Raw genomic sequence first — 24,357 nt, forward strand, 5'->3', positions numbered from 1 at the left:
GGGACAGTTGGATGGGGTTGGGTTGGAGAAGCAGCTTATAACCAGCTGTCTGTCCTCAGGACAGAGGTATTAAGCACATAGCTTTTTTGCTTTGTCTCTTGCACAGTGATAGGGAAATTCTAACTTAGAAAACCCAGGACAAATAAGTATCTTGGTTTCTCTCAAAGTTGTTCTGGTCATTTTTTCACGAAAGAATTGTGTGGTGAAAATTGAGATTGAGCTCTTTAATATATAAAGTATTGATATTACATGCTGATAATTAACCTGCAAAGCTGAGTTCTTAAAAGGAAACTTACTCTTACTCTGCTAAAGAACCATCTTACTTTGCCATAGAAAGAAGCCACTGGACTGCCAGGAATTAGGGCACACATTTTGGGGGATCGAGAGAGACATTTTGAACCTTTTAAAATTGGAAAATCTGTCCTTCAATTTAATCTCTTTCTTACACTATTGACTTAATTAGAATTATGTAGGGAAGGAAAAATCCTTTTTTCTTCTACCCTTCCAAGCTTTTTATTGGGACCCCATAACAGACAGGTTAACAAGAGAAAAACAAACAGAAGTTTATTAATCTGTGTATTTCATATATACATGGGAGAAACCTAGGAAAATGTGTAACTCAAGTGTCTTAGAACTCTGGCTTATGTCAGATCTTTAACAAAGAATAATAAATCTGTAGAGAAATGAAAGGATAAAGAAAAGCAATTTTAGATTTCCAAGGTCAGCACTTTATGGGAAGGTAAATATACTGGAGAGAATATACTGGAGAGGATTTGTTTGCAGATGCCTTTTGTGCCATCTCTGGGCTTATATCCTGCTTTTAGGAAGTAAGAGGAGGAGGGTAGAGAGTGCTCTTCCTGCATTTGCTGCTTAATTGCCTTCAGCTCAAAATGATTTTTATGTCAGAGAGGCATGGTTTGGGGTGACGTATTCTGGTTTTCTTCAGATAAAAGGCAATCTCTGTTTTATCAGTGGTGTGAGTTTAGTAGTTCTTCACTTGACTGCCACTTAGAAATAACTGTGATATCAGTATACAGAAACTTAATCTGGTGTAAGAGTGTTTTATGATATAAATATGTGACGAAGTATCATCATTTGCCCTTGAGTGTACTATCATTTACCCCAGGTGTGGTAATTTGCCTGTATCTTGCCTCCCATCAGACATATTCATACATAGAAAACTTTTTAGGTAAGCTAGGATGTTACTCTCATTTCTCTAGCTAGTATTCACAGCAGAGAGTTTCATTTTATGCTAACACTTCACCTGTACAGAATTTAACCTCTGGCAATCCCATCTGACTAAAGCCCAGTCAGTTATCAAGACTGAAATGAAAAATAAAAAGGCTTTAGAACAAAATAAATCCACCAAATTAGTGACTTAAGCTCAAATATTCACAAATGGCCATTTTCTTCAATTATTTCAGGCCTATTGACTTACTATATATATATATTATATATAGTTCCTGTAATCTTAGTTTTATCTGATCTGTGTCTCTTCAACATATAAAAGGAGGAGAGATTGCAATAGATGGGGTGAAGAAGTGATAGCTACTAGCTCGACAAAGGGGAAGAAGTGATGAAGCTGCAAATTGGAGCTTAAGAGTAAAGTAGTTTGAATCCATTTAATATGAATTCAAGTGGTTTGGCTTATCTTAATAGACCTTGGAATCATTGATATGTAATAGAGTATGGTAACTAATATTGGCAGGGCTATTCACATTACTATGCTCAGTAAGTTCGTATAAAGTTAGTAAAGAATGTATTACATTCGACAGATTATACTCATAGGGGAGCAAAAGTTGATTCCAAAAGTCACTTAACTAATATTTATTGGCAGTATTGTGTTCTAGAGCAGTAGACAGGTGTGTCCAGAAAATGCTATTGTATCTATTATTTTTTAGAAATAATTTTAAATATATATATCACCATTGGTACAAATGTAATATGAAACACATTCATATTTAATAATTACTTAAAAATTTTTTTTGTACTTGTAAGTTTCAACCTTTGCATTAGTTTTATTTATACAGAAGGAAATATTGTGAATGAGAAAAATATTGGTCTTTTTGTCTAGTACAGGAATTGGCAAACTATGGCACATTTGAGTCAAATTTGGCTCAGCTCTTTGGTCACTTGAGTGACCCAGGAGCTAAAAATGGTTTTTATCTTTTTAATTGGTTGAAAAGTCAAAAGAAGAATAATAACATAAGATGTATAGCAACATGACTTATAATAATGACATATGAAAATTTTATGAAATTCAAATTTCAGTGTCCATAAATTAAATTTTATTGGAACACAGTCATAATTATTTCTTTACATATTGTTTGTTGGCTGATTTTATACTACAACCGCAGAGTTGAGTATTTTTGAGAGAACTGCACAGTTCCTCTGGTCCCTTTACAGAACAAATTTGCTGATTCTTGACCTAGTAGATTTTTTTAGGCTCTAAATCCTACATCTGTAGGATGTACTGCTACACTTGATTAAAGTTCTGTCATATTTTTGGATATCGCAGTGTATCTTATGAAAGAAAATGACTTCTGTCAGATTTTCTGATCTTCTTGTGACGATTGGCTGGCTGTTTTATATGCTTTATCATTGCTTAATACAAATAACCTATCATCGTCCTGTCTCGTGGTAAGCACTTCATCATCGGTTGAATGATAGCTACGGATTTGTAGTCCTTACCTAATAACAAATTCCGGTTCATTCAGCAGAAAGTTTCTTATTTGTGTTTTTTAAAAATTATTCATCAAGTAGAGCTGAAAAAGGCCTTGAAATATGACAAAAGCTTCTACCATGATTAGGAGATTTAGCTATATCACACTACTCTTGAAACAGATGCTTTTCTACCGCTAGTGATTTTTTTAATTGTGTTTCCATTCTCCTTTTTTTCTCAAGCACATTTAACAGGTGGTTTTGTTGGTAGCATTAAAGTTACAGAACTATTTTTTGATCTGTGCTTGAGAGTTATTAATTTGTGGTTATATTATTTACAAATTTAAATGTAGAATTGCAAATTATATAGTTTTTAGATTACCTGTAGTGAAGTACAGTATACATACAATAGAAGTATACAGTTTTAATTTTTACAGTTGTATAAACCACAATCAAAATATAGAACATTTCCAAAAGTTTTATTTCCTGCTACTTTGCAGTTAATTTCACTGCTTCCCCCAAACTCCTGTCCAGGCCTCTATTTATCTGCCGTTACCATGAGAAGAGTTTAGTCATTCTGGAAGTTTTTATAAATGCAGCCTTACAGTATGTACTCTTTTTGTGTCTAACTTCTTCAGCTCAGCATGTTTGTGAAATTCATCCATGTTGTTGTCTCTATCAGTAGATAACAGTTACATAGTTAATTATTTAGTAATATTCCATTTTATGAATATTCCACAATTGGTTTATCCTTTCATGTGTTGAGGGACATTTCAGTTGTTTCCAGTTTTTATTATGAATAAAGCTGTGAAGATTCACAAACAAGCCATTTTGGATATTCATATTCATATTTATTCCTCTTGGGTAAACATCTGACATTGAAATTGCTGGGTTGTATGATCAGTTTGTGTTTAACATTTTGAGAAACTGCTAAACTGTTTTTAAAGCAATTGAGTTATTTTAACATTCCAGCAGTGTAAGAGTTCTAGTTGTCCCAGATCTCAAAAGTTCTTGGCATTGTCAGCTTTTTGATTAGTGGATTTGTACTAATATTTTCTTTTTGTTTCACTCTGCATTTCTGTTATAACTAATGGTGTTTAATGTGCTTATTGGCCATCTGTGTATCTTTTATGAAGCATCTATTCAAATCTTTTGCCCATCATTAAAAAATCAGATCTTACTATCATTGAATAATGAGAATTTTTTATGTATTCTGGATGCAAGTTCTTTGTCAGATTTATGTATTGATAGTATTTTCTCCCAGTCTGTGGCATGCCCTTTTAATAGTGTGTTTCAAATGGCACAAGTATTTGAGGCTTCTGGTGACTCAGTCCATTAAGTGTCTGACTTTTGATTTCGGCTCAGGTCATGATCTCACAGTTCATGGGTTCAAGCCCTGCATTGCACTCCACAGTGACAGTGCTGAGCCTGCTTGGGATTCTCTCTTTCTCTCTCTTTCTCTTTCTCTTTCTCTCTCCCTCTCTCTTTCTCTTTCCCTCTCCCTCTCCCTCTCCCTCTCCCTCTCCCTCTCCCCCTCCCCCTCCCTCTCCCTCCCCGACTCGTGCTTTCTCTCTCTCTCAAAATAAAAAAGCTTAAAAAAAAAAAAAGACAAATGACGTATTTAATTTTGATGAATTCCATTTCATTAATTTTTTAAATGGTTTAAACTCTTGGTATTTTATAAAATGTTTGCCTGCCCCAAATGGTGAAAAATTTTCTCCTCTGTTTTCTTCTATAATTTTAATAGTTTCAGCTTATATATTTAGGCCTATAATCCATTTCAAGTTAATTTTTGTTTAGATTTTAAAGTAAAGGTTGGGGTTAGATACTTGTTCCAAGCAGCACTTGTTTAAAAAGTGAACTTTTCCCATTGACATCTTTTTTGAAAAGTAATTGAACATATATGTATGAATTTAATTTTTTAATTGAAGTATAGTTGACTCACAGTTACGTTAGTGTTGGGTATACAACATGATTCAACAAGTCTGTATGTTACGATGTGCTTATCACAAGAATGTACCATCAGTCATCATACAACACTATTATAATACTATTGACTATATTCCCTATGCTGTACTTTATCCTCTTGACATATTCATTCCATAACTGGAAGCCTGTACCTCCCACTCCCCTTCACTCATTTTACCCATGCTCCCACCTTCCCCAAACCCCCACTCACCCGGCAAGTATCAGTTTTTGTTCTCTACTTTATGACTCTGTTTCTGCTTTTTGTTTGTTTACTCATTTATTTTGCTTTTTAGATTCCACATAGAAGTGAAATCACATGGTATTTTTCTCCAATTTCCTTCACTTAACATAATTCCGTCTAGGTCTATCCATGTTGTTCTAAATGGCAAGATCTCATCCTTTTTTATGGTTGAGAAGTATTCCCTGGTATGTGTGTGTGCACCACATTTTCTTCATTCGCCTGTCAGTAGATACTTAGGTTGCTTCTGTACCTTGGCTGTTACACAGAATGCTGCAGTAAATGTGTATCTTTTCAGATTAGTCTTTGTTTGCTTTGGACAAATACCCAGTACTGGAATTACTGTGAATCTGCCTCTTGACTTTCTTTTCTCTTGTATTGATCTGTAAGTCGTCTGCTGTTAGGCTAGTACCACATTCTCATTATTATTGCAGTTTTATATTAAGCCTTGAAATCAGGTAATCTAAGTCCACTAGCTTTATTATTTGTTAAAGTTGTGTTGGCAATTCTGAGTCCTTTGCATTTCCATAAAAATTTTAGAACAGGAGCTCTTTATTCTCTGCTGTGATGGTTTGAAAGGATTTATGTAGTAAAAGTCACATTTTTGTCTTGTATCTTTCCCTTCAGTGGTTTTGTCTACTTGTTACTGTGGGGAATATGAGATGGATTTCTGATGTTAAGTCTGCCTGGCTGACTGATGTTTTGGGGACATACTTTTTTTTTGAGAGAGAGAGAGGGCGCAAGTGGGTGAGGGGCAGAAAGAATCCCAGAAGGGGCGGGGGTGGTGAGAAGAAGAGAGAAGCAAGACTTACCCAAAGTGGGGGCCGAGCTCACCTGAGGTGGGGCTGCAACTCACGAACCGTGAGATCCTGGTCTATGCTGAAGTCAGACGCTTAACTGCTGAGCCACCCAGGCGCCTGGGGACATACTTTTATATATTCATGATGAATTTTCTTTTGGACTATAAATTTTCATTCCAGATTAGTCCTCTGCAACATAAAATAGTTTCTTTATATCATAGTTCTCTTGTTTTCTGATGAAGCGTGGCAGCATTGACATTGATGATTTACTATTCTAATTTTATTGGTTGCTCTTTAAATATTACTAGAAGATACAGAACTGAAAAATATGATGTATTTTCTACTTTAATTTCAGAAATAAATAGTGCTTCCATATGGATCTCCTCACTTTTACTAAATATAAACTCATTCCAAAGAGGACAAAATGGCATCATAGTTTTGGGGACAAAATATATTTTGTTTTTCCCAACCCCTGTTTTTTCTCTAGTAGATGTCTTTATTCAGTCTTTTTATTTGTCTTTTACTTCAGAAATTACCTTCAGCTTGTCAAATTTCTCTGATAAAAACCACCTACCGTAGGATACAGTTATAGTGCGCATAGAATAGGTCTTTTAGGACAGATGAAGAGTGTACAACTACATTAAATTAAAACGTGCTAAAGACTTAAATGAGAAGAATATGGCAATCAGGATGTTGATCTTAATGGCCCTCAAGATGCATTTCTGATATTTACAAAAGTGTTCCAGAATATCATTTGTCAGATAGTGTATTTGTTCCAGCTATTCAGTGATAACCAGAGGGAATGGGAAAATAAAATTTTTTTCAAGACAGGGGTCAGTAAATTAAGACCTGTTAATCAATTCTGACCCATTGCTTAGTTTTGTATAGCCCACAAGCTAAGAATAGTTTTATGTTTTTAAGTACTGAATGAAAAATAAAGAATAATTTTTGTGATGTGTCAACTATATGAAATTCAGATTTCAGTGTCCATAAATAAAGTTTATTGGTACACTGACACTCTTCTGAAATAAAATTAATAGGTGTTGTGATTTTCCCAATACGCATGTTAAAAAAGTTATTTCCCTAACTCTAATATAAAGGAGAACTAAAAGGAGAATAATTTAAAATAATATATACATCTTAATATGTAAATTCTTTGACTGCATTAGGCAATATAATAAATAGATACTTGAACCTGCTTACAATGAGTAAATTTGGAACATTTGGTGAATATTAGAAATGCAAGACTAGATTGTTTTTATGTATAATGGAATTCATGTCTATGTTCAGATAATTATAGGTTTTTCACTTGCAAAAGGATGAGAGGTATAAATATCTTTGGGAAAAAAAATTCTAAGAGAATGAGTATAATCAATCAGGACTGGAAGAAGGAGGGCAAAAATAACTTTGTCCTTTGCTCAGAGTAAAGACTTAATAGATACATTGACTCCTTTCTTTCCATAGCAGTTCATAAAAGTCACAAAAATAGCCACTAGACAGAAATACAATTCTCATTCATGAAAATAACACACAGAAAGCAGAAAGAAATCAGATGATCAGAAATTTTTTTAATTGAAAATACATCCAAAACAATATATATCACAAAATAAAATAACAGATATAAAAGCCAACATGTGATTGATTAAATAGTGTAAACCTCCCATCAGAAGGGAAGTATCTTCACATTAGGTCACAATATGAAGCATAAATCTGTGTTCTATATAAGAGTCTCTAAGTCTTGGAGCTGTGAATGTTGAAAATAACGTTTAATTTAGGCTAGAAATCATTAAACCTCAATCTTTGTGTGTGTCTCTCTCACACACACACACACACACACACACACACACACACACACACACACTTCCTAATGATCAGAGTTCAGTCCATGATGAAGTTTACGTAGTTATAAATATCTTTATAGATTGGAAAATCTCTCTGTTAACTGTAAGAGAAAATAAATACATTAGTTGTGTAGACTTTAAATCAGATTAGATCTTAGTCCATGACAGATTAAGTGGAGCAAAAAATATAGCAATTATACCAGTCTTAAGTAACATTACTAACAAGTTAGAACCGATACACCAACATGTATCAAGAATAGAACTTCTTTTAAAGTGTCAGGTAAATATCAGAAAATGTACAGAATCTAAATCATATAGAACATCTCAAATTACAGAAAATTAAAACATTCTCTGATCACAATACAGTAAGAGCAGACATGTGTAACAAAATTAGAAACCAGGAAAAACCTACCACATGGAAATTTAAAAGCTAATTTGGTTGGCACCTGGGTGGTTCAGTGGGTTAAGCATCTGACTTTGTCTCAGGTTATGGTCTCACAGTTTGTGAGTTCGAGCCCCGCATGGGCTCTCATTTGTCAGGGCAGAGCTCACTCTGGATCTTTTGTTTCCCCCTCTCTCTGCACCTCCTCTACTCTTGCATTCTCTCTCTCTCTCTCTCTCTCTCTCTCTCTCTCCCTCTTTCTCTCTCTTTCTCTCTCTGAAAATAAATAAATATAAAAAGAAACTAATTTGGCAACTCTAGGGTCAAAGTGGAAATGCAACCACTTTGGTGAAACTTCTGTATGTTAGAATTTATGGGACACAGTTAAAAGTGCTCAAAATAAGATTCATTGTTTTAAGTACTTAATGGATAAGGAATGTATGAAAATAACTTAAGCGCCTAAGTTAAAAAAAAACAACAACATAAACCTAAAGAAAATAGAAGGAAAAAAGAATGAATTATTAAAGACAGAATTATTCCATTAATGAGCTTCTCAAAACAAAGTGCAGATGGCTAGTTAACCAATCATGTACAACTAGGGGAAATCGTAAATATGTAGAATAAGAAATGAAACTGAGGAAATAATTACAGGCACACTGGTGGAAAAAAAGGTAAACTACTTTGCTCATGTTTATTGTAAATAAACTTGGGGTCTTATGTGATAAGGATTATTTTCTAGGAAATATAAATGATTTGAACTGATTCTAGAAGAGACCAAAAAATCTAGTCAGCATAATTACAATGGGAAAAATAGGGAGAGTTCTCAAACAGAAAATAATGAACCTAACTGGAAATGTGGAAGATCTAAAAGAATTTAAAAATTCTGCTGAAGAAACAAAATTGAATAAAGGAAGACATAACCTATCTAGATGGAAAGACTACATATCACAAGAATATCACTTTTTCCTTAACTTGTGTATAAATTTCACCTGATTGCAAAGAAAATACCATCAGGATACATTTGAAATAAGTTGGTGCTAAACTTAAGAATAATATAGTTGCTAAAATACCTAGGCAAATTCTGAAGAAAGAGATTCATGAAAGAGCACTCATTACTACAAGATGTCACATGTCATGATGAATCAGTAATTAAAACCTTGGTACAAATAAAGAATGGATAATGTCTACAATTGTTTCAAATTCTTGTAAGAAGTTAGTATATATCATATAAACTGCATTTCTAATAAATGGGGAAAAGAGATTATTCAGTAAATGGGGCAACTAGGTAATGGTCTGGAAAATATAAATTTATATCTCTGCTGTCATATTTTAAAATAAGTTCCAGATGGAATGAATATCTGAATGGAACAAAAGTGAAACTTGGTAAGTATTAGAAGAAAATAAGTATTAGGGTAGAAGTTAAAAAAAAAAATCTTATAGAAAAAGAATAAAGCAGAAGGAGAGAGAAACTGGAGAGCTACAGTTTGAAACGGATTAGACAGATGGCCTTAGTGGTAAGCTAACATTTGAGGTAGTACCTGAGGGAAGTGAGGGAGTGCGCCATACATATGTTTGGGCAGAGAGCACTTCCAGGTTCAGGTACTCTCAGATACATTGACCCCTGCGATGGGAATAGATTTGGAATTTCTTAGGTTTGCCATGAGGCCAGTGTACCTGGAGGAAGGTGGGAGGAGGCAAATCTTTCGTGCTTTGTTATCACTTGGCCTTTTTTATGAGGTTGGGTAGGAAGCCATTAAAAGATTTCAGATCAAAGTAGTGATGATTTGACTGTTTGAAAATGGACTGTAAGGGTCAGGTATGGAAGCAGGGATATCTGTATGGAGCCTATTATAATAATACAGACATGAGATAATGGTGGCTTGGATGAGAGTGGTGGCAGTGGGCTATTGGGAAGTGGTTAGCTTCTGCTCTATTTTGAAGGTTGAACCGAAAGAGTTGCTGTTAATTAATGAAAGGGATGGGTTTAGCTAATAAGATGAGGAAGATACTTGGTGGAGTATTCAGAAACTCAGTTTAGGACAGATTAAGAAACCTGTTAGACTAAAATTGGAGCTGCCAAGTAGGCATGAACCAATAGTGTAGAGAGAGGTCTGGTATGCGAGATAAACATTTGAATCATCATCAGTGTATGATTTAAAGTCATGAAACTAGGTGAGATCTCCACCGAAGACCATGTAGATGGAAAGAGGAGGTAGAAAGATACTTGTACTCTGGGCTACTTGAATGTGAAAGTGGAGACGGTAGAAGGAACAGTGTGAGTGCCTACTGTGATGGAGTGGCCAGTTAGTTAGGAGAAGAATCAACTCTGTTGAGGAGGAAGTGATCCTTTAAGTCAGCTGTTGCTGATATTCAAGTAAGATAAGAATTCAGAGGTGATTATTAGATTTAGCAAACTGAAGGTCATTGTTGACCTTGACAGAGCATTTCTAGTGCTGAAGATGAAAGCTTGGTTCCAATAGGTTAAAGAGAATGGGAGGAGAAGAATTGGAGCCAGTGAGTATGGATAACTTTTTTGCTCAGTTTTGCTATCGCAAAGGAAAGAAATGGGGGGTAGCTAAAATGGAATAAAGATTATAAGGCATGTTTTGTTTTGTTTGTGTTTTACTTGAAAAAAACATATTGAAAGGCTTAGGGAAAGAGGTAGGAGAGTGGAAAATTAATGATAGAGGAGAGAGGAGGAGAATTGAGAAAGCATTCCCGGATTAGGGGTGAGATGAGATCTGCTCCACAAGGAGAGGCGTTGGTCAGGTTTAGGAGCTTGCATCCTTCCTCAGTAAATGGAGAGCTGGCAGAGTGTATCAGAATACATACGCTGGTAAATGGGGATGTGGTGGTGGGAGCCTTTGGAAGTTATCTTCTTAATCTTTTATAGTTTTGCTAAACTGCAGAGGGAAACAGTCTGAGAGTGATTTTGGGAAGAAGTAGATGGGGAAATTTTGAGAAGAATGAAGAAATTGTGTACCTTTTCTTTTAACCCGAATGGAGAATATGTGTACAAGGGAAATTTACCATGAAACTAGGCAGTGTTACGGCCTCGCTTGAAGATAGCGATGATGAATTTAAAACGAGACTGGAGAATATGGTTGTACACTTTTCTCTCACCGTGTTCATCTGTGCCAGTTCAAGTGTAGAGTGGGTAGGGAGTTAGATTTAACTAGCATTAGAGTTTTGCCAAGGAAGTTAGATACAAGAAATAAAAATTAAAAGCAGTGAACGAATACTGTTGTACGGGAGGGAGTCCTCTGATTATTGACCATGGAATTTATGATAGGTAAAGAAGAAAGTGAATACATAAGAGGATGGCATAATGGTGATGTTAAGACCAGTGAATTTTTAGGTCTCCTCGGGCTTGAGGGCTTGAAGGATTTTTGGACACAGAGGGTCATCTAGCAAGAATGGAGGTGGTTGTTAGCCATATGTCGTAAAGTAAAATTGAGATTATGGAGGGAATGAAGTTCTTAGTAATGAAAAAGTCTAGGGTATGATCCTGCTTGTGTGGAGTGTTAGCACAGTGAAAGATCTTTGGAGAAGAAAAAGTCAAGAAACTGATAGATGAGGCTGTTGAAGTTAATCATCTGCATGATTATTAATTAAGAAGTAGGACAAGAACTGTGGCGCTTTGGTGGCTCAGTTGGTTAAGTGTCTGCCTCTTGATTTTGGCTCAGGTCATGATCTCATGGTTCATGGGACTGAGCCTCACATTGGGCTCTGTACTGACAGTGTGGAGCCTGCCTGGGATCCCCTCTCTCTGCCCCTCCCCTGCTCTCATGCTCAGGAGTGGACTCTCTTTCTCTCTCTCAAAATAGGTAAATAAACATTAAAAAAAAAAAAAAGAAATAGGACAAGAGTAGATTTGGAGAGAGTGATAGCGAGCTAGAAGTTAAAATTGCCAAGAACTCCTGCATTGGTACAAGGGTTCGGGAGGAGTTGTATAAGTTACAGGAGATTTGGAGCTGGGAGAGAGTGAAAATGGCTGCAGGAAGCTGTGTGTAGCATGGAAAACACAGACTTCATTTCCAGAATTACTTGAACCACGGAATGTGAGAGGATTTCAAGGGAAGCAGTGTTTTTCAAAGAGCCAGGTTTCCATTAGATTAAGAAGGTAAAAGGAACACTTAGAAAAGAAGTTGACATTATTAGTGGTATTATCTGCATTGAGAGAGGTTTAGCTTTACTTAAATGTATTGAAGTGCATGTGCGGGCACCTAGGTGGCTTAGTCGGTTAAGTGTGTGACTTCAGCTCAGGTCATGATTTCCTAGTTTTTGAGTTCAAGCCCCATGTTGGGCTCTGTGATGATAGCTCAGAGCCTGGAGCCTGTTTTGGATTTTGTGTCTCTGTCTCCCTGCCCCTGCTCATGCTCTGTCTGTCTCTCTCTCTAAAAATAAATAAACATTAAAAAAAAATAAAATGCGTGTGACTTTTGACCTAGCGCTTCATATTCTAGGGTAAATTTCATGATATTTGCAAGAATATATGCAAATATATGAAAGAGGGACCCTCATAGGGGGGTATTTTTTGCAGCATTACTTAACAGTGAAAGATTAGAAAGTAATTGATAAACTGATTAAGTTATGATACATACATATGTTTGAATTCTCTACAATCACTGGGGAAAAAATGAGGTTGCCCTAATATGTACTGATATGAAATGATTATCAAGATACTGTGGAGGGGGCAAGGTGTAAGTCAATATGTATGATTTCGCCCCATGTGTTTAAGTAATAAAACTATGAACACACAGATGCTTGTTCATGCACAGGGTAATGCTAGTAGTGTACATAAACTGGAATTATTGGTTGCCTCCAGGGAGGTGACTGGGTGCTTTATTTGGCAGGATTTGGAGGAAGACTCTGCTTTTCTTTGTGCATTCTTTGAACCATTGCCTATATACATATTTTTAAAAAGTTTTAAGAAGGGATTCAGGCCTGTTTGTGGTGAATCTTCAGTCATAATTGGGTGTATTGATTTTACATGGTAGTAAATGAGGAAAATTATGTGGACAGAGCTGTGTTTTTGAAAATTTACCTTTTTATCAGTTCTTCAAATGGATTAGAAAAGAGGAAAGGCAGGAGTAGCAGACTGTTACAGAAGCTATTGCACTAGTCCGGGTTAGTGTTAATGCATGCCTAATTCATATTTCTGTGAATTTCTCAAATGTTGTGTTCTGGTTTTTTACCATCCTATTTCCATCAGCTAGGTCAGCATTTGGCAGATAACAGGCATGCTGGGGGACGCCTGGGTGACTCAGTCAGTTAAACGTCCGACTTTTGCTTTCAGCTCAGGTTATGATCTCACAGTTTGTGAGTTCGAGCCCCACATCGGGCTCTGCACTGACAGCATAGAGCCTGCTTGGAATTCTCAGTTACCCTCTCTCTCTGCCCTTCCCCCACTTGCCACATGCCCACACGCGCGCACTCACTCTCTCTTTCTCTTTCTCTCTCTCAAAAATAAATAAATAAACATTAAAAAAAAACAGGCATGCTGGATATTTGATGGGTGAGACTATTCATGCATCATCCACTTTCTCCCAGTAGGCCTCAGTAATCAGTGACTCCTGAATTTCTGTAGCATCTTTCATCCTTATTATTTGGCATTTGCTGATACTGTATTATAATCTTTCCCAGTAATTATACACCCTGTGAGACTACCTTACTCTTTTTATCTCCCTCTGTTTAACCTGTTACACAGGATGAATATATCATTTATTACTATCATGTATATAGTATAGTATGTGTAATTATGTTATTAGTGTTTATTTTGTCTTTGTATACATTCTTTGAAAACCAGTTCTTGTGTTCTCATTAAAATGGAAGTTTTGCATAGTGATTGAGAGCATAGACTCTGGAACCAGATTGCTTGAATTTGAATTATCTGGTGAAGTCTGGGCAAATTACTTAACATCGGTATAACTTAGTTTCCTTATGTATACAGTGGAGATTTGAAGAGTAAATTTATTTTTATATGAGGTGCTTAACGCAGTGCTTTATACATAGTATTATGTATGGTATGGAAGGTTTAGCTATTATTATTGATTGATTTTGGAGAAAGTCAGTGGAATAACATCAGTTCTTATTTACTTTACCTGTGTTTGTATTCTTTAAAGATCTGCCTATTTCTTTTCGTTAGAATGGCCAATTTCTTTGTTTCCTTGAAATAATAGCAGCCTCTATCTCTTGAGGCACACTATCACGGTGATGAATTAGACCTCTAACAACTGTGTTCGCTTTACATTTTCTTTTGATAAATAGGATTCTAGTGTTAGGGATATTAATCCACTTTGTTAATGCTTGTTTTTTAATTGCAAAAACAGTATGACACAGTGGGAGCACTGAAAAAATTCCCTTCGTGGGATATTGCCATCTTTGCATTGTTTTGTGCCACACTGTACTGGAGGTATGCGTTAATCAGCTGTCCTGTGCCTGGATGGTCTCTTGCCTGGAGGCTCAATCACTTGACTGATGGCCCTTTTGACAAAGACTATAGGCAGTTTCCTACAGCTGAATTAGCATTTTAAACTGTTTAAATAAATCACTTTTAAAAACAGTTGAAACAGTCCAAGTATGAAAGAAAAAGGCAGTTTATTTCCATGTTTAAAATAAGTCCCCATTAATATTTTTCAAAGCAAATGTTTGTGTGTTTTGAAATTTTATTAAAAAAATTTTTTTTTTTTTACATTTTATTATTTTTGAGAGAGAGAGACAGAGCACAAGTGGGGGAGGGGCAGAGAGAGGGAGACACAGAATCCGAAGTAGGCTCCAGGCTCCAAGCTGTCAGCACAGAGCCTGATGCGGAGCTCGAACCCACCAACCATGAGATCATTGACCTGAGTCCAAGTCAGTTGCTTAACCAACAGAGCCACCCGGGCGCCCCATGTGTATTTTGAAATTTTAAAAAGTTCTGTGAAACTCAATTTATCATTGCAGTAAACTTTCATAAACCACTTGATTTAAGAATTACTGGTGATAGGGGCGCCAGGGTAGCTAGGTCGGTTAAGTGTCTGTCTCTTGATTTTGGCTCGGTCAGGATGTCACGGTTTCTAAGTTTGAGCCCCGCATTGGGTTCTGCTCAACGCGTGGAGTCTGCTTGGGGTTCTCCCGCCCATCCCCTGCTCACTCGCTCTTCCTCTCTCTCTCTCTCTCTCTCTCAAAATAAATAAACTTAAAAAGAATTACTGGTGATAGTGAATAGCAGAAATGAATTTTGTATAATAAGCGAAACTTAGTACAAAATTTTTTGAATTTAATTGCACAAGCAGGTATGTTTCAATGAATTACTTTTTATTTTGTTTTTGTTTCAGTTTAACTAGTCACTGTTTATTGTTTTTGTTTAGGTTATCAGATTTCATAATTAAGGCAGCTGAAATACTGTATTGTGAGATAAGAGGCCATCCATTTTGGAGTAGCTCAGAAAAGCTCTCTGTACCTGAAAACTACATTGTTCATTTGAGTTGTTACATGAGATGTTTTTAGAATCTAATTATGTTTGTTTGGGATCAGATATGATTAAATCTGTTAAAGATTGAGAACAAACGATTCAGCGTTTCGAAGTGCCTAAATCCTGAGTCTTAGTAATGTGGAAATACTTTTTTTTTCCCCCAAAGGCAACTGTTTGTCTTCCTTTCCCTTTTTATCAAAATTTACTAGAGGGGCACCTGGGTAGCTCAGTCTGGTGAAGCCTCTGACTCTTGGTTTCGATCTCACAGTTAGTGGACTCAACCCCCATGTTGGACTTTGTGCTGGCAGCAGAGAGCCTGCTTGGGATTCTCTCTCTCCCTCCCTTTGTCCTCCCCCACTCGCTCTCGCGTGCTCTCTCTCTCAAAAAAAAAAAAAACAACTTAAAAAAATTCACTAGAGATAATATTTTCTTACTTTCTGATCAGCATTTCTATTAGAATTTTGTTGTTTTTAAATTATAAAGAAACTCAGTATCCCAGAATATTAAAAAAGAATACTGTACAGATCCTTGATATCCCAATATTTAAAAACAAAACATAACCAGGACGTAAGAAAATAACAATAAACTCAGAATATAAAGTTGATTTTTTAGTATAAGAGGTAAGAATTAGCTAATGCAGCTAAATAATAACCTTTGTTGAAAAAAGAGAGGTGTCTTGAATAACAGTGTAGCAACAGAAGAAATAATAGACTTATTAACTTATTTACATCATCAAATCAATTCTTTTGACAGATAGCATTTTTATTCATATGGAAGTTTTCTCACTGCAGTGTCTTTGGACTGTTATTTTAATAATCTAGTGTTTAAATTTATTTTTTCTTAAAAACATATAGTTTGGAAGTGGCCTATTATTTTTTTCTGGTGTAACACTGGAATGCTGTTGATTTATTGCCATGTCTGTTTGTAGGTGTAGTAAAAATATTTAGAGATAATTTAACTAGTTCTTCCTTGGGGTCTCAGCCATACCCAGCCTTTTAAGTTAAGAATGGGATTTCAGTTCTGATAACTGTTCTTTGTCGGACACAATAATATTTCTCCTTCAGTGACATTAGCCTGTGGGTATAAATTGAGTCAGGATAGATGAATAGTTGCATCGACATAGTTATGCTGCATTAGAATCCATAGTGCAGGGGAACACTGAGTCAGCAGTTTGGTTTCAGTTGTTGTACAAATAAATGCATTGCATTGCCACATAGTCATATTTTATTGGAGGGAGTATTTGCTGATTTGTGCTATAGTCAGTGACATGGAATGAAATAATTTTAAATGCTATAAAATAAAGGATTTAAAGCTGTATTGAAAAGTGAACATCTCAAAGTGTTTTTGTGTGAAATATTCTGTGTACCTATTTCTTTTATTCGTCATCATTAGCTTAGCAAGCATTTTACTAAATTATTAACTAATCATTAACTGTTCTGTAAGAGGATATCACAGGTAATCCGGAAAGAAAAGTATGCCATGTCGGTATTTATATGCATTTAACGACTACTTGATATATGCAGAGTATTAACATATTGTCTTATCCACTTACTAGCTGATTAACTTAAGGCAAATTGCTTCCCCTCTAACCCTTCGTTTTCTCATGTGTAAAATGTGGACAAAGATAATACCTATCTCATAGGGTTATTATGGGGATTACATGAGTTAATATGTGCAGTGGTTATGCTTAGCGGTCAGTGAATGTTAGCTATTATTATTGTGTAATTAATTGTAGATCAGTGAAAATTCATCTGTATTCTTTGGCCTTACGGCTAAGCTTATAGAAAAGATGCTTAACTTGTTGAGAAATAATGGATGTGATGATTCATTTCACATTAAGTTATTTAAATTTCTTACTGGTCATATAACACCTTTGTTGAGGTTCCAAATTAAGTTTTAATAAAGGTGAATAAGGTCTTCTGCTTTTCTTTGAAGTATATTATTTTGGAACTTGTATAGAAAGTCAGTAAGAGAGGAGTGAATTCCCTAAGAAATTCTAAGAGAAGGGAGATTTTTAGTTTTTTCCCTTGGTTTTGGCATAAGAAATCTATATTGGGGGGGGCTAATAAATCAGATCATCTTTGAGAGATTAGTAATGGATTCGAGGAACATAATGATAATTTAATGATTCCATTTTTTAAACCTTTGTCATCAGTCTTTAATTGCTTCTGTAACTGAGTTTGTGTACTAATTTATTTATTAAAGTAACGTTAAACACTGAAATTCTGTGATCCCCACAAAGTGGTAGAAGGGAAATAGTTAGAATTTATGAAAAGATTAATTGGTAATTCTCTTTTGACATATTTTTTAATATACCAAATATTAAATTTTTTGTCACTACTTTTATAATATAACTTGTTAGCCTTTACAGTTGGGTAAGTTGTAATATGGTTACTAAAGCTGAATTGAGAAACATGTCAAGTTTCTAGGAACAAAAGAACTATCTATAAGCAGAATTGTGTAGCTATGCACAGTTCTCTACCACTTGTAATTTGTTATATGTCTTGGTAATGACTCTATCTGGACATAGAGCCTACTCCAATTTGAGGGCATTTCAAGTAGATCTCTTATTCTTGTAGACAGAATGACTTTAGAAACAGAAAAAACTCTGAACTGTTGTCATTGTAAATGTCACAGGGATAGGCAAATAGTCTTCCTGACCAAATATACACTTTCTTCCATAGTATTGAATTTGACCGGGATTGTGACTATTTTGCAATTGCTGGAGTTACAAAGAAGATTAAGGTCTATGAATATGGCACAGTCATTCAAGATGCCGTGGATATTCACTACCCTGAAAATGAAATGACCTGCAATTCCAAAATCAGGTACTTAGATTATTTTTTTGGACATCATGTAGCGTGTGTATAACAATCAGTGACTATAATTAGTATGAGTTTGTTGTTTTACCTTTCTGTGAGACTCCTTATTCAGTTATAAAAAAACACTGGAATTGTATACAGAGGAGACTTCAGAATCTGTTTTAAAGTTATCGGTTGCTTTTACCCTGTAGGGGTTAGTAGTCATTGTTTTCCTGTTTGACCAATGAAAGTCCTTTTTGTTTCACTTAATCAAATAAAAATCTTTGTCGTAAATGGCTTTCCATGGGGTGTTGAATAAAGGATTACGATAGCCTATGAATAGTGCCTGAAAGTCAGGATTTTTTTCCCCCTAGCAATGCACCTCTCTCTAAGTATTTTAACTGTTTATAGTTTTAAGAGTTTTTTTTCTTTTTCAGAAGAATATTCTGCGGCTTTTCATTGAGGGCCTTATATTTAAGTTTCATACAATAAGGGTTAGAGTTCATAATGAGTGCTTTTCAAACCTGGAGTACTGTTAAAAATGCAGGAACTGGGAATTACTTCGGATCTGCCCCCCCAGAATCTCAAAGGAATCTTAGAATCTGCATTTTTTAAACAAGCTTCCTAAACAATTCTCATAGGCACTGGCTTAAAATGGAATGATACACGGAAAGTGTCTAATAATAAATTTATTTAGAACTTTGAACATTTTCTAATTATACCTATTTTACCTGAATTCACCTACTTTACACACATATGTAGTATGTGTGTGTATATAGTATATATGCTCATTTTAACAGTGTTAATAATATAGCAAGTATTACAGTATTTATGTAATGTATTTGTTATAGCTTTCCTTTTCATTTCCTAATTCATTCCTAAAAATGATAGACTGATAGTTTGTGAGCCTGCTCATTCATCAGTGGCGCTTGTCATTGAGAATCTATTATAGTTATTTTATCCTAGGTGGAAAGAAAATAGCATGAATAAGACATAACTTTATTGAGTTCTTATGTGGCAAGCATTGTCTTAAATGATTTATCTTAAGTAGACTTAACTATGAGATATTGCCCCATCTTATGTACAAGGAAGCTGAAGTACAGAAAGGTTAATTAACTTGCATAAGATCACACAGCTAGTCTCTGGAGGAGCAAGGATTCAAGCAGGTAGTTTCTTCACCATGTCGTGCCACTTATTTATGAAACGGAGGCCACAATAGTAATACCTGTTTCATAGGATTATATTTTAAATAAATCCACACAGTGCACTTAGCATACTACTTGGCCATTATCAAGATTCCTAAGAAATGTCACTGTAATGAAAAGGTGGATTAGAGGGTTTACCTTTTTTAAACAAGCTTCCTAAGTGATTCTCAGGCACTGGCTTAAAATCAAATAATACAAGGAATGCATCTAATAATATATTTATTTAGAACTTTGAACATTTTCGAATTACCCTTATACCTATTTTACCTGAGTCAATTACGTATGTGAAAATACGGCAATACTTTATGGGATGTTGGAAGAAGCCGTTCAAATCTGGAAGCTATGAGCTAAAGACTGAAAGGGTCAGTGTGTCAGCACACCCGAAGCCAGTTTAGAGCACACAGGTTTGGAAGGTGAACCAAACTACCCCAAACCACAACTGTGAAGCGGCACTGTGCGCTAGAATTCGAGCTCAGGTTTATCGAACTCTAAAATTTAACCCTTTTAACTTGCCATGTAATTTCTCCCAGAAATCTAGTAAGTATATGTAAACATGCAAATGAACTGTTAACAGTTTCTAAAATTTAGCATGAACGTAGCCAGTAGAGAGCAAAAGACTTTGTTATTTTCATGTGCTTTGAGATCATCTAGGTTAATTGCTTTCTAAGTGGCTTTTTCCTTAATATACATTAGCTTTATCATATGCTTCATTCACATATGTGTCTCACCAAAAGCATACATTTTTAGATGCGTTCTCAGTTTTGGAGCACTTGAGAATAGCTGAAACCGTAAATGTTAAAAGCTTAATTCTAACTTAAATTCTTTCAATTGGAATTTCAGTCATAAGCTTATATGAAGATTTTTTGTTTGTTTGTTTGTTTGTTTTTGGATGTGAGTACAGAAACCCAATTCAAATTAGTTTATTAGTGTATCTCATTCAGCACAACTTGATACAGGGGCCTGTACGATTTGATTAAGTCTCTGTCTTTCGGCTATGGCATGCTTTGTGCCCTGTTGGCTTTCTGTTTTCACTCATAGATATGCTTTACTCATGTATGAAAGATGGCCAGTGGCAGCTGTAGGCTTATGTCCATCTTTTGGCTAGTGAACAGTGTGAATAGTGGTAAGGGTTGTTACTTGGTAGTTCAGTAGAATAACGTGGGAGTTATTTGATATATTTTTTCCCAAATATGTTGTTGGCAGATTAAGGATTATGAAGTCATGTAGACCATTTAAAAAGGGTTCTAATCTTTTCTGAACACATCGACATTCTTTGTATTCGTTGTTACTTACTTTTACATGAAGTAAGGCTTAACTATCTTTCTTTCTTTCAGCTGTATCAGTTGGAGTAGTTACCATAAGAATCTGTTAGCCAGCAGTGATTATGAAGGCACTGTCATCCTATGGGATGGATTCACAGGACAGAGGTCAAAGGTCTATCAGGTAAATAAGGATACTAGTTTGCTTGTTTTAAGAACCACATTTTTACTTTCTTAATAATTGTAGGGGTTTATGTGCTTTATAGTTACAAATTTTAGCCACTAATTTAGCCTTTTAAAAATATATGATAACCAAATAATGCTTTTCTGAAGCATCTCTTCAGACTTGTTTTACATTTATAGAATGTGTCAAATAAATTTCCAAAAGCAATAAAATATGTATATGTACAAAGTTTGGGAACTACTTTGCATCTCATTTGTTTTCATAGCCTGTTTTATCTCCCTCCCACCAGAGCAATAAATTGGTATCAAGCTTTTTGCTTTATTTTACCATCTATGTTCTGTCTGAGACTACTTTGTCTTCCTTCTGTATCCAGGAACATGAGAAAAGGTGTTGGAGTGTTGACTTTAATTTGATGGATCCTAAACTCTTGGCTTCAGGTTCTGATGATGCAAAAGGTACAATCTGAATCTCCTCTCCTACTTTCCCTCACTTCCTTATACCCAACTTAATTCCTTTTACTGGCAGAGATACAGATATTTATTAAAACTTGTGGCAGTCCTTTGTGATTATTATTCTAAAACTAATCTAAGCACAAAAATCTATCTTTTGGACTGAAAGAAAAATGAATATACTGTATCTTCATTATAATAATTTTTTCTGGATTCATGTCACATGGTGACGTTTTTATAACCAATTCCTTTATATATACCATCAAGTCAACTTTTTTTGATGAAATATTTAGACCTGTCTCTGTTTTAAATGATATTAAATTTCTAGTGTATGCTAAAGTCTTTTAGTGAAGTTTATCATATTTCAAGGCAAGAGTTCTTCATTTTTTTCCCCCCGCAAATTTAATTGACCTCTTCTGTTTTTTCTTGTATATCCATATTTACTATTCATTTTTTTCAGTTGTCCATACTGTTTTGTTTTGGCCTGGTTCTTCTCACCATTAGATTTCTAAAGCCCTGTTAACAGATTTCTTTAACCTTATAGTTAATAGCCTTAATTTTTTTGCCCTCCTTTTTTGCATGTAACTTATAGACTAGCGATTAGATAGGCAGAGATAACTCTAGTGTTGAAAAGTTTATTTCATAATGATAGTGCATGCCCTATTTTGTAAAAGGGAAATGAACATATCTGGATTTCCCCCCAAAAGATCAAAAAGTAGCAAGTTGTTTACCCTTTTTAATGGTTATTTTGAAAGAGAGAGAGACAGAGACAGAGACAGAGAGCAAGCATGAGTGGAGGAGGGACACACAATCTGAAGAAGGCTCCAGGCTTCGAGCCATCAGCACAGAGCCCGACACGGGACTCAAACTCATGAACCACGAGATCATGACCTGAGCCGATGTTGGACACTCAAGCGACTGAGCCACCCAGGCACCCCTAAATGTACTTTTTAATAGTATACTGAGGATAACCTTTATTGAGTTGAATACTTGTATTTTAGTACTGAAGAGTAATATTTATTCAAAGGTCTTGACTGGTCAGAGTCTTTCTCTGGAAAATAGAAGCCAATGGAAACAATTTAAGTAGGCAAGGATTTTTAAAGCTATTTATTCATGTTAAATTGTTTTAAAATATACGTAACATGAAATGAAGCATTTTAACTGTTTTTAAGTACTGTTTAGTGGCATTAAGTACATTCATGATGTTGCAGTCTTCACTGCCGTTAGTCCATAGAACTTTGTTCATATCGTCAAAACTGACACTTTCTACCCATGAAACATAGCTTCCCGTTTCCCCTTTACCTAGCCCCTGGCAGTCACCTTTCTGCTTTGTGTCTCTATCGATTTGACTACTCGTAACTACCTCATATGAGTGGAATCATGCAGTATTTGTTTGTGACTGGCTTATTTCACTTAGCATAAAGTCTTTAAGGTTCATATATGTTGTAGCATGTATCAGAATTTTTTTTAATTAAATTAATGGATTAATTAATTATTTTTTTAATTTACATCCAAGTTAGTTAGCATATAGTGCAACAGTGATTTCAGGAATAGATTCCAGTGATTCATGCCCTATGTATAACACCCAGTGCTCATCGCAACAAGTGTCCTCCTTAATGCCCCTTACCCATTTAGCCCAACCCCCCTCCTGCAACCCCTCCAGCAATCCTTAGTTTGTTCCCTGTATTTAAGAGTCTCTTATGTTTTGTCCCCCTCCTTGTTTTTATATTATTTTTGCTTCCCTTGTATCTTACGTTCTTCTGTTTTGTATCTTAAATTCTTCATATGAGTGACGTCCTATGATACTTGTCTTTCTCTGACTAATTTTGGTTAGCATAATAGCCTCTAGTTCCATCCACGTAGTTGCAAATGGCAGAATTTCTTTTACAAGGCTGAATTATAATGTATTCTATGAATGTATCACATTTTGTTTATCCATTCATCATCTATAGACATACATTTGGGTTACTTCTACCTTTTGGGCTATTATGAATAATGCTGCTATGAACGTGAGTGACAAACTATCTTTTTATGTCCTGTTTTTAGTTCTTCTGGGTATATACTCAGAACTGGACTTTCTGGATATGGTACTTACATGTTTAATTTTTTGAGGAAACATCATTCTGTTTTCCATAGTGGCCGCACCGTTTTACATTTCCACCAGCAGTGCCTGACTGTTTCAGTTTCTCCATATCCTCACCAACACCTGTTATTTCCTTCCTTCCTGGTAATGATTTTAATGGTGTGAAGGGGTATCTTATTGTTGTTTTGCTTTGCATTGCCCTAATCATAGTGATGTTGAGTGTCTTTTCATGTGCTTATTGGCCATTTGTATATCTTCTTTGGAGAAATGTTTATTCAAGACCTATGCCAATTTTTTAATTATTATTATTATTATTTTTTTGCTGCTGTTGAATTGTAGGTGTTCTCTGGATAGTCTGGATATATATTCTAAAACTGTTTGGTTATTTTGAGAGAGAGAGGGAGAGAGAGAGGCAGAGACAGAGAGAGAATGCCTGTGGGCACGGTGTGGGGAGGGGCAGAGAGAGGGTGAGAGAGAATCCTAAGCAGGCTCTGCATCGCCAGCACAGTGCCTAACATGGGGGCTCAAGTTCACGAACCGTGAGATCACGACCTGAGGTGAGGTTAACCAGCCGAACCACCCAGGCGCCCCTGGATAGTCTGGATATTAATCCCTTATAAGATATGTGACTTGTTCATAGTGTGCTTTGATGCACAGAAGTTTTTCATGTTGATGAAGTCCAAATTGTCTAATTTACTTTATGTTGCCCGTGCCTTTGATGTCATATCCAACGAGTCATTGCCAAATGTAATGAAGATCTTGTCCTTTGTTTTCTTTTTTTTTTTTTAATTTTTTTTTTCAACGTTTTTATTTATTTTTGGGACAGAGAGAGACAGAGCATGAACGGGGGAGGGGCAGAGAGAGAGGGAGACACAGAATCGGAAGCAGGCTCCAGGCTCCGAGCCATCAGCCCAGAGCCTGACGCGGGGCTCGAACTCACGGACCGCGAGATCATGACCTGGCTGAAGTCGGAGGCTGAACCGACTGCGCCACCCAGGCGCCCCATTGCCCTTTGTTTTCTGTTGGTTGG

At 35.7% G+C, this 24,357-nt stretch overlaps 1 protein-coding gene across 5 annotated transcripts in view; it reads left to right on the top strand.

Annotated features, from left to right (window-relative positions):
- COP1 (COP1 E3 ubiquitin ligase) overlaps window positions 1–24,357 on the top strand; it is a 252,752-nt gene that overhangs the window by 121,740 nt on the left and 106,655 nt on the right. For all 5 annotated transcript variants that reach the window (XR_008293057.1, XM_027074264.2, XM_053209222.1 and 2 more), the window contains 3 exons: window positions 18,031–18,174; window positions 20,687–20,795; window positions 21,169–21,250. Coding sequence is in view for 4 of the 5 variants with exons in the window: in XM_027074264.2 (XP_026930065.1) it covers window positions 18,031–18,174; window positions 20,687–20,795; window positions 21,169–21,250 (335 nt within the window). In the remaining variant the exon portion in view is untranslated. The remainder of the gene's footprint in view (window positions 1–18,030; window positions 18,175–20,686; window positions 20,796–21,168; window positions 21,251–24,357) is intronic.

The sequence above is a fragment of the Acinonyx jubatus genome, chromosome E4 (assembly GCF_027475565.1).
Source record: "Acinonyx jubatus isolate Ajub_Pintada_27869175 chromosome E4, VMU_Ajub_asm_v1.0, whole genome shotgun sequence".
Taxonomy (NCBI): Eukaryota; Metazoa; Chordata; class Mammalia; order Carnivora; family Felidae; genus Acinonyx; species Acinonyx jubatus.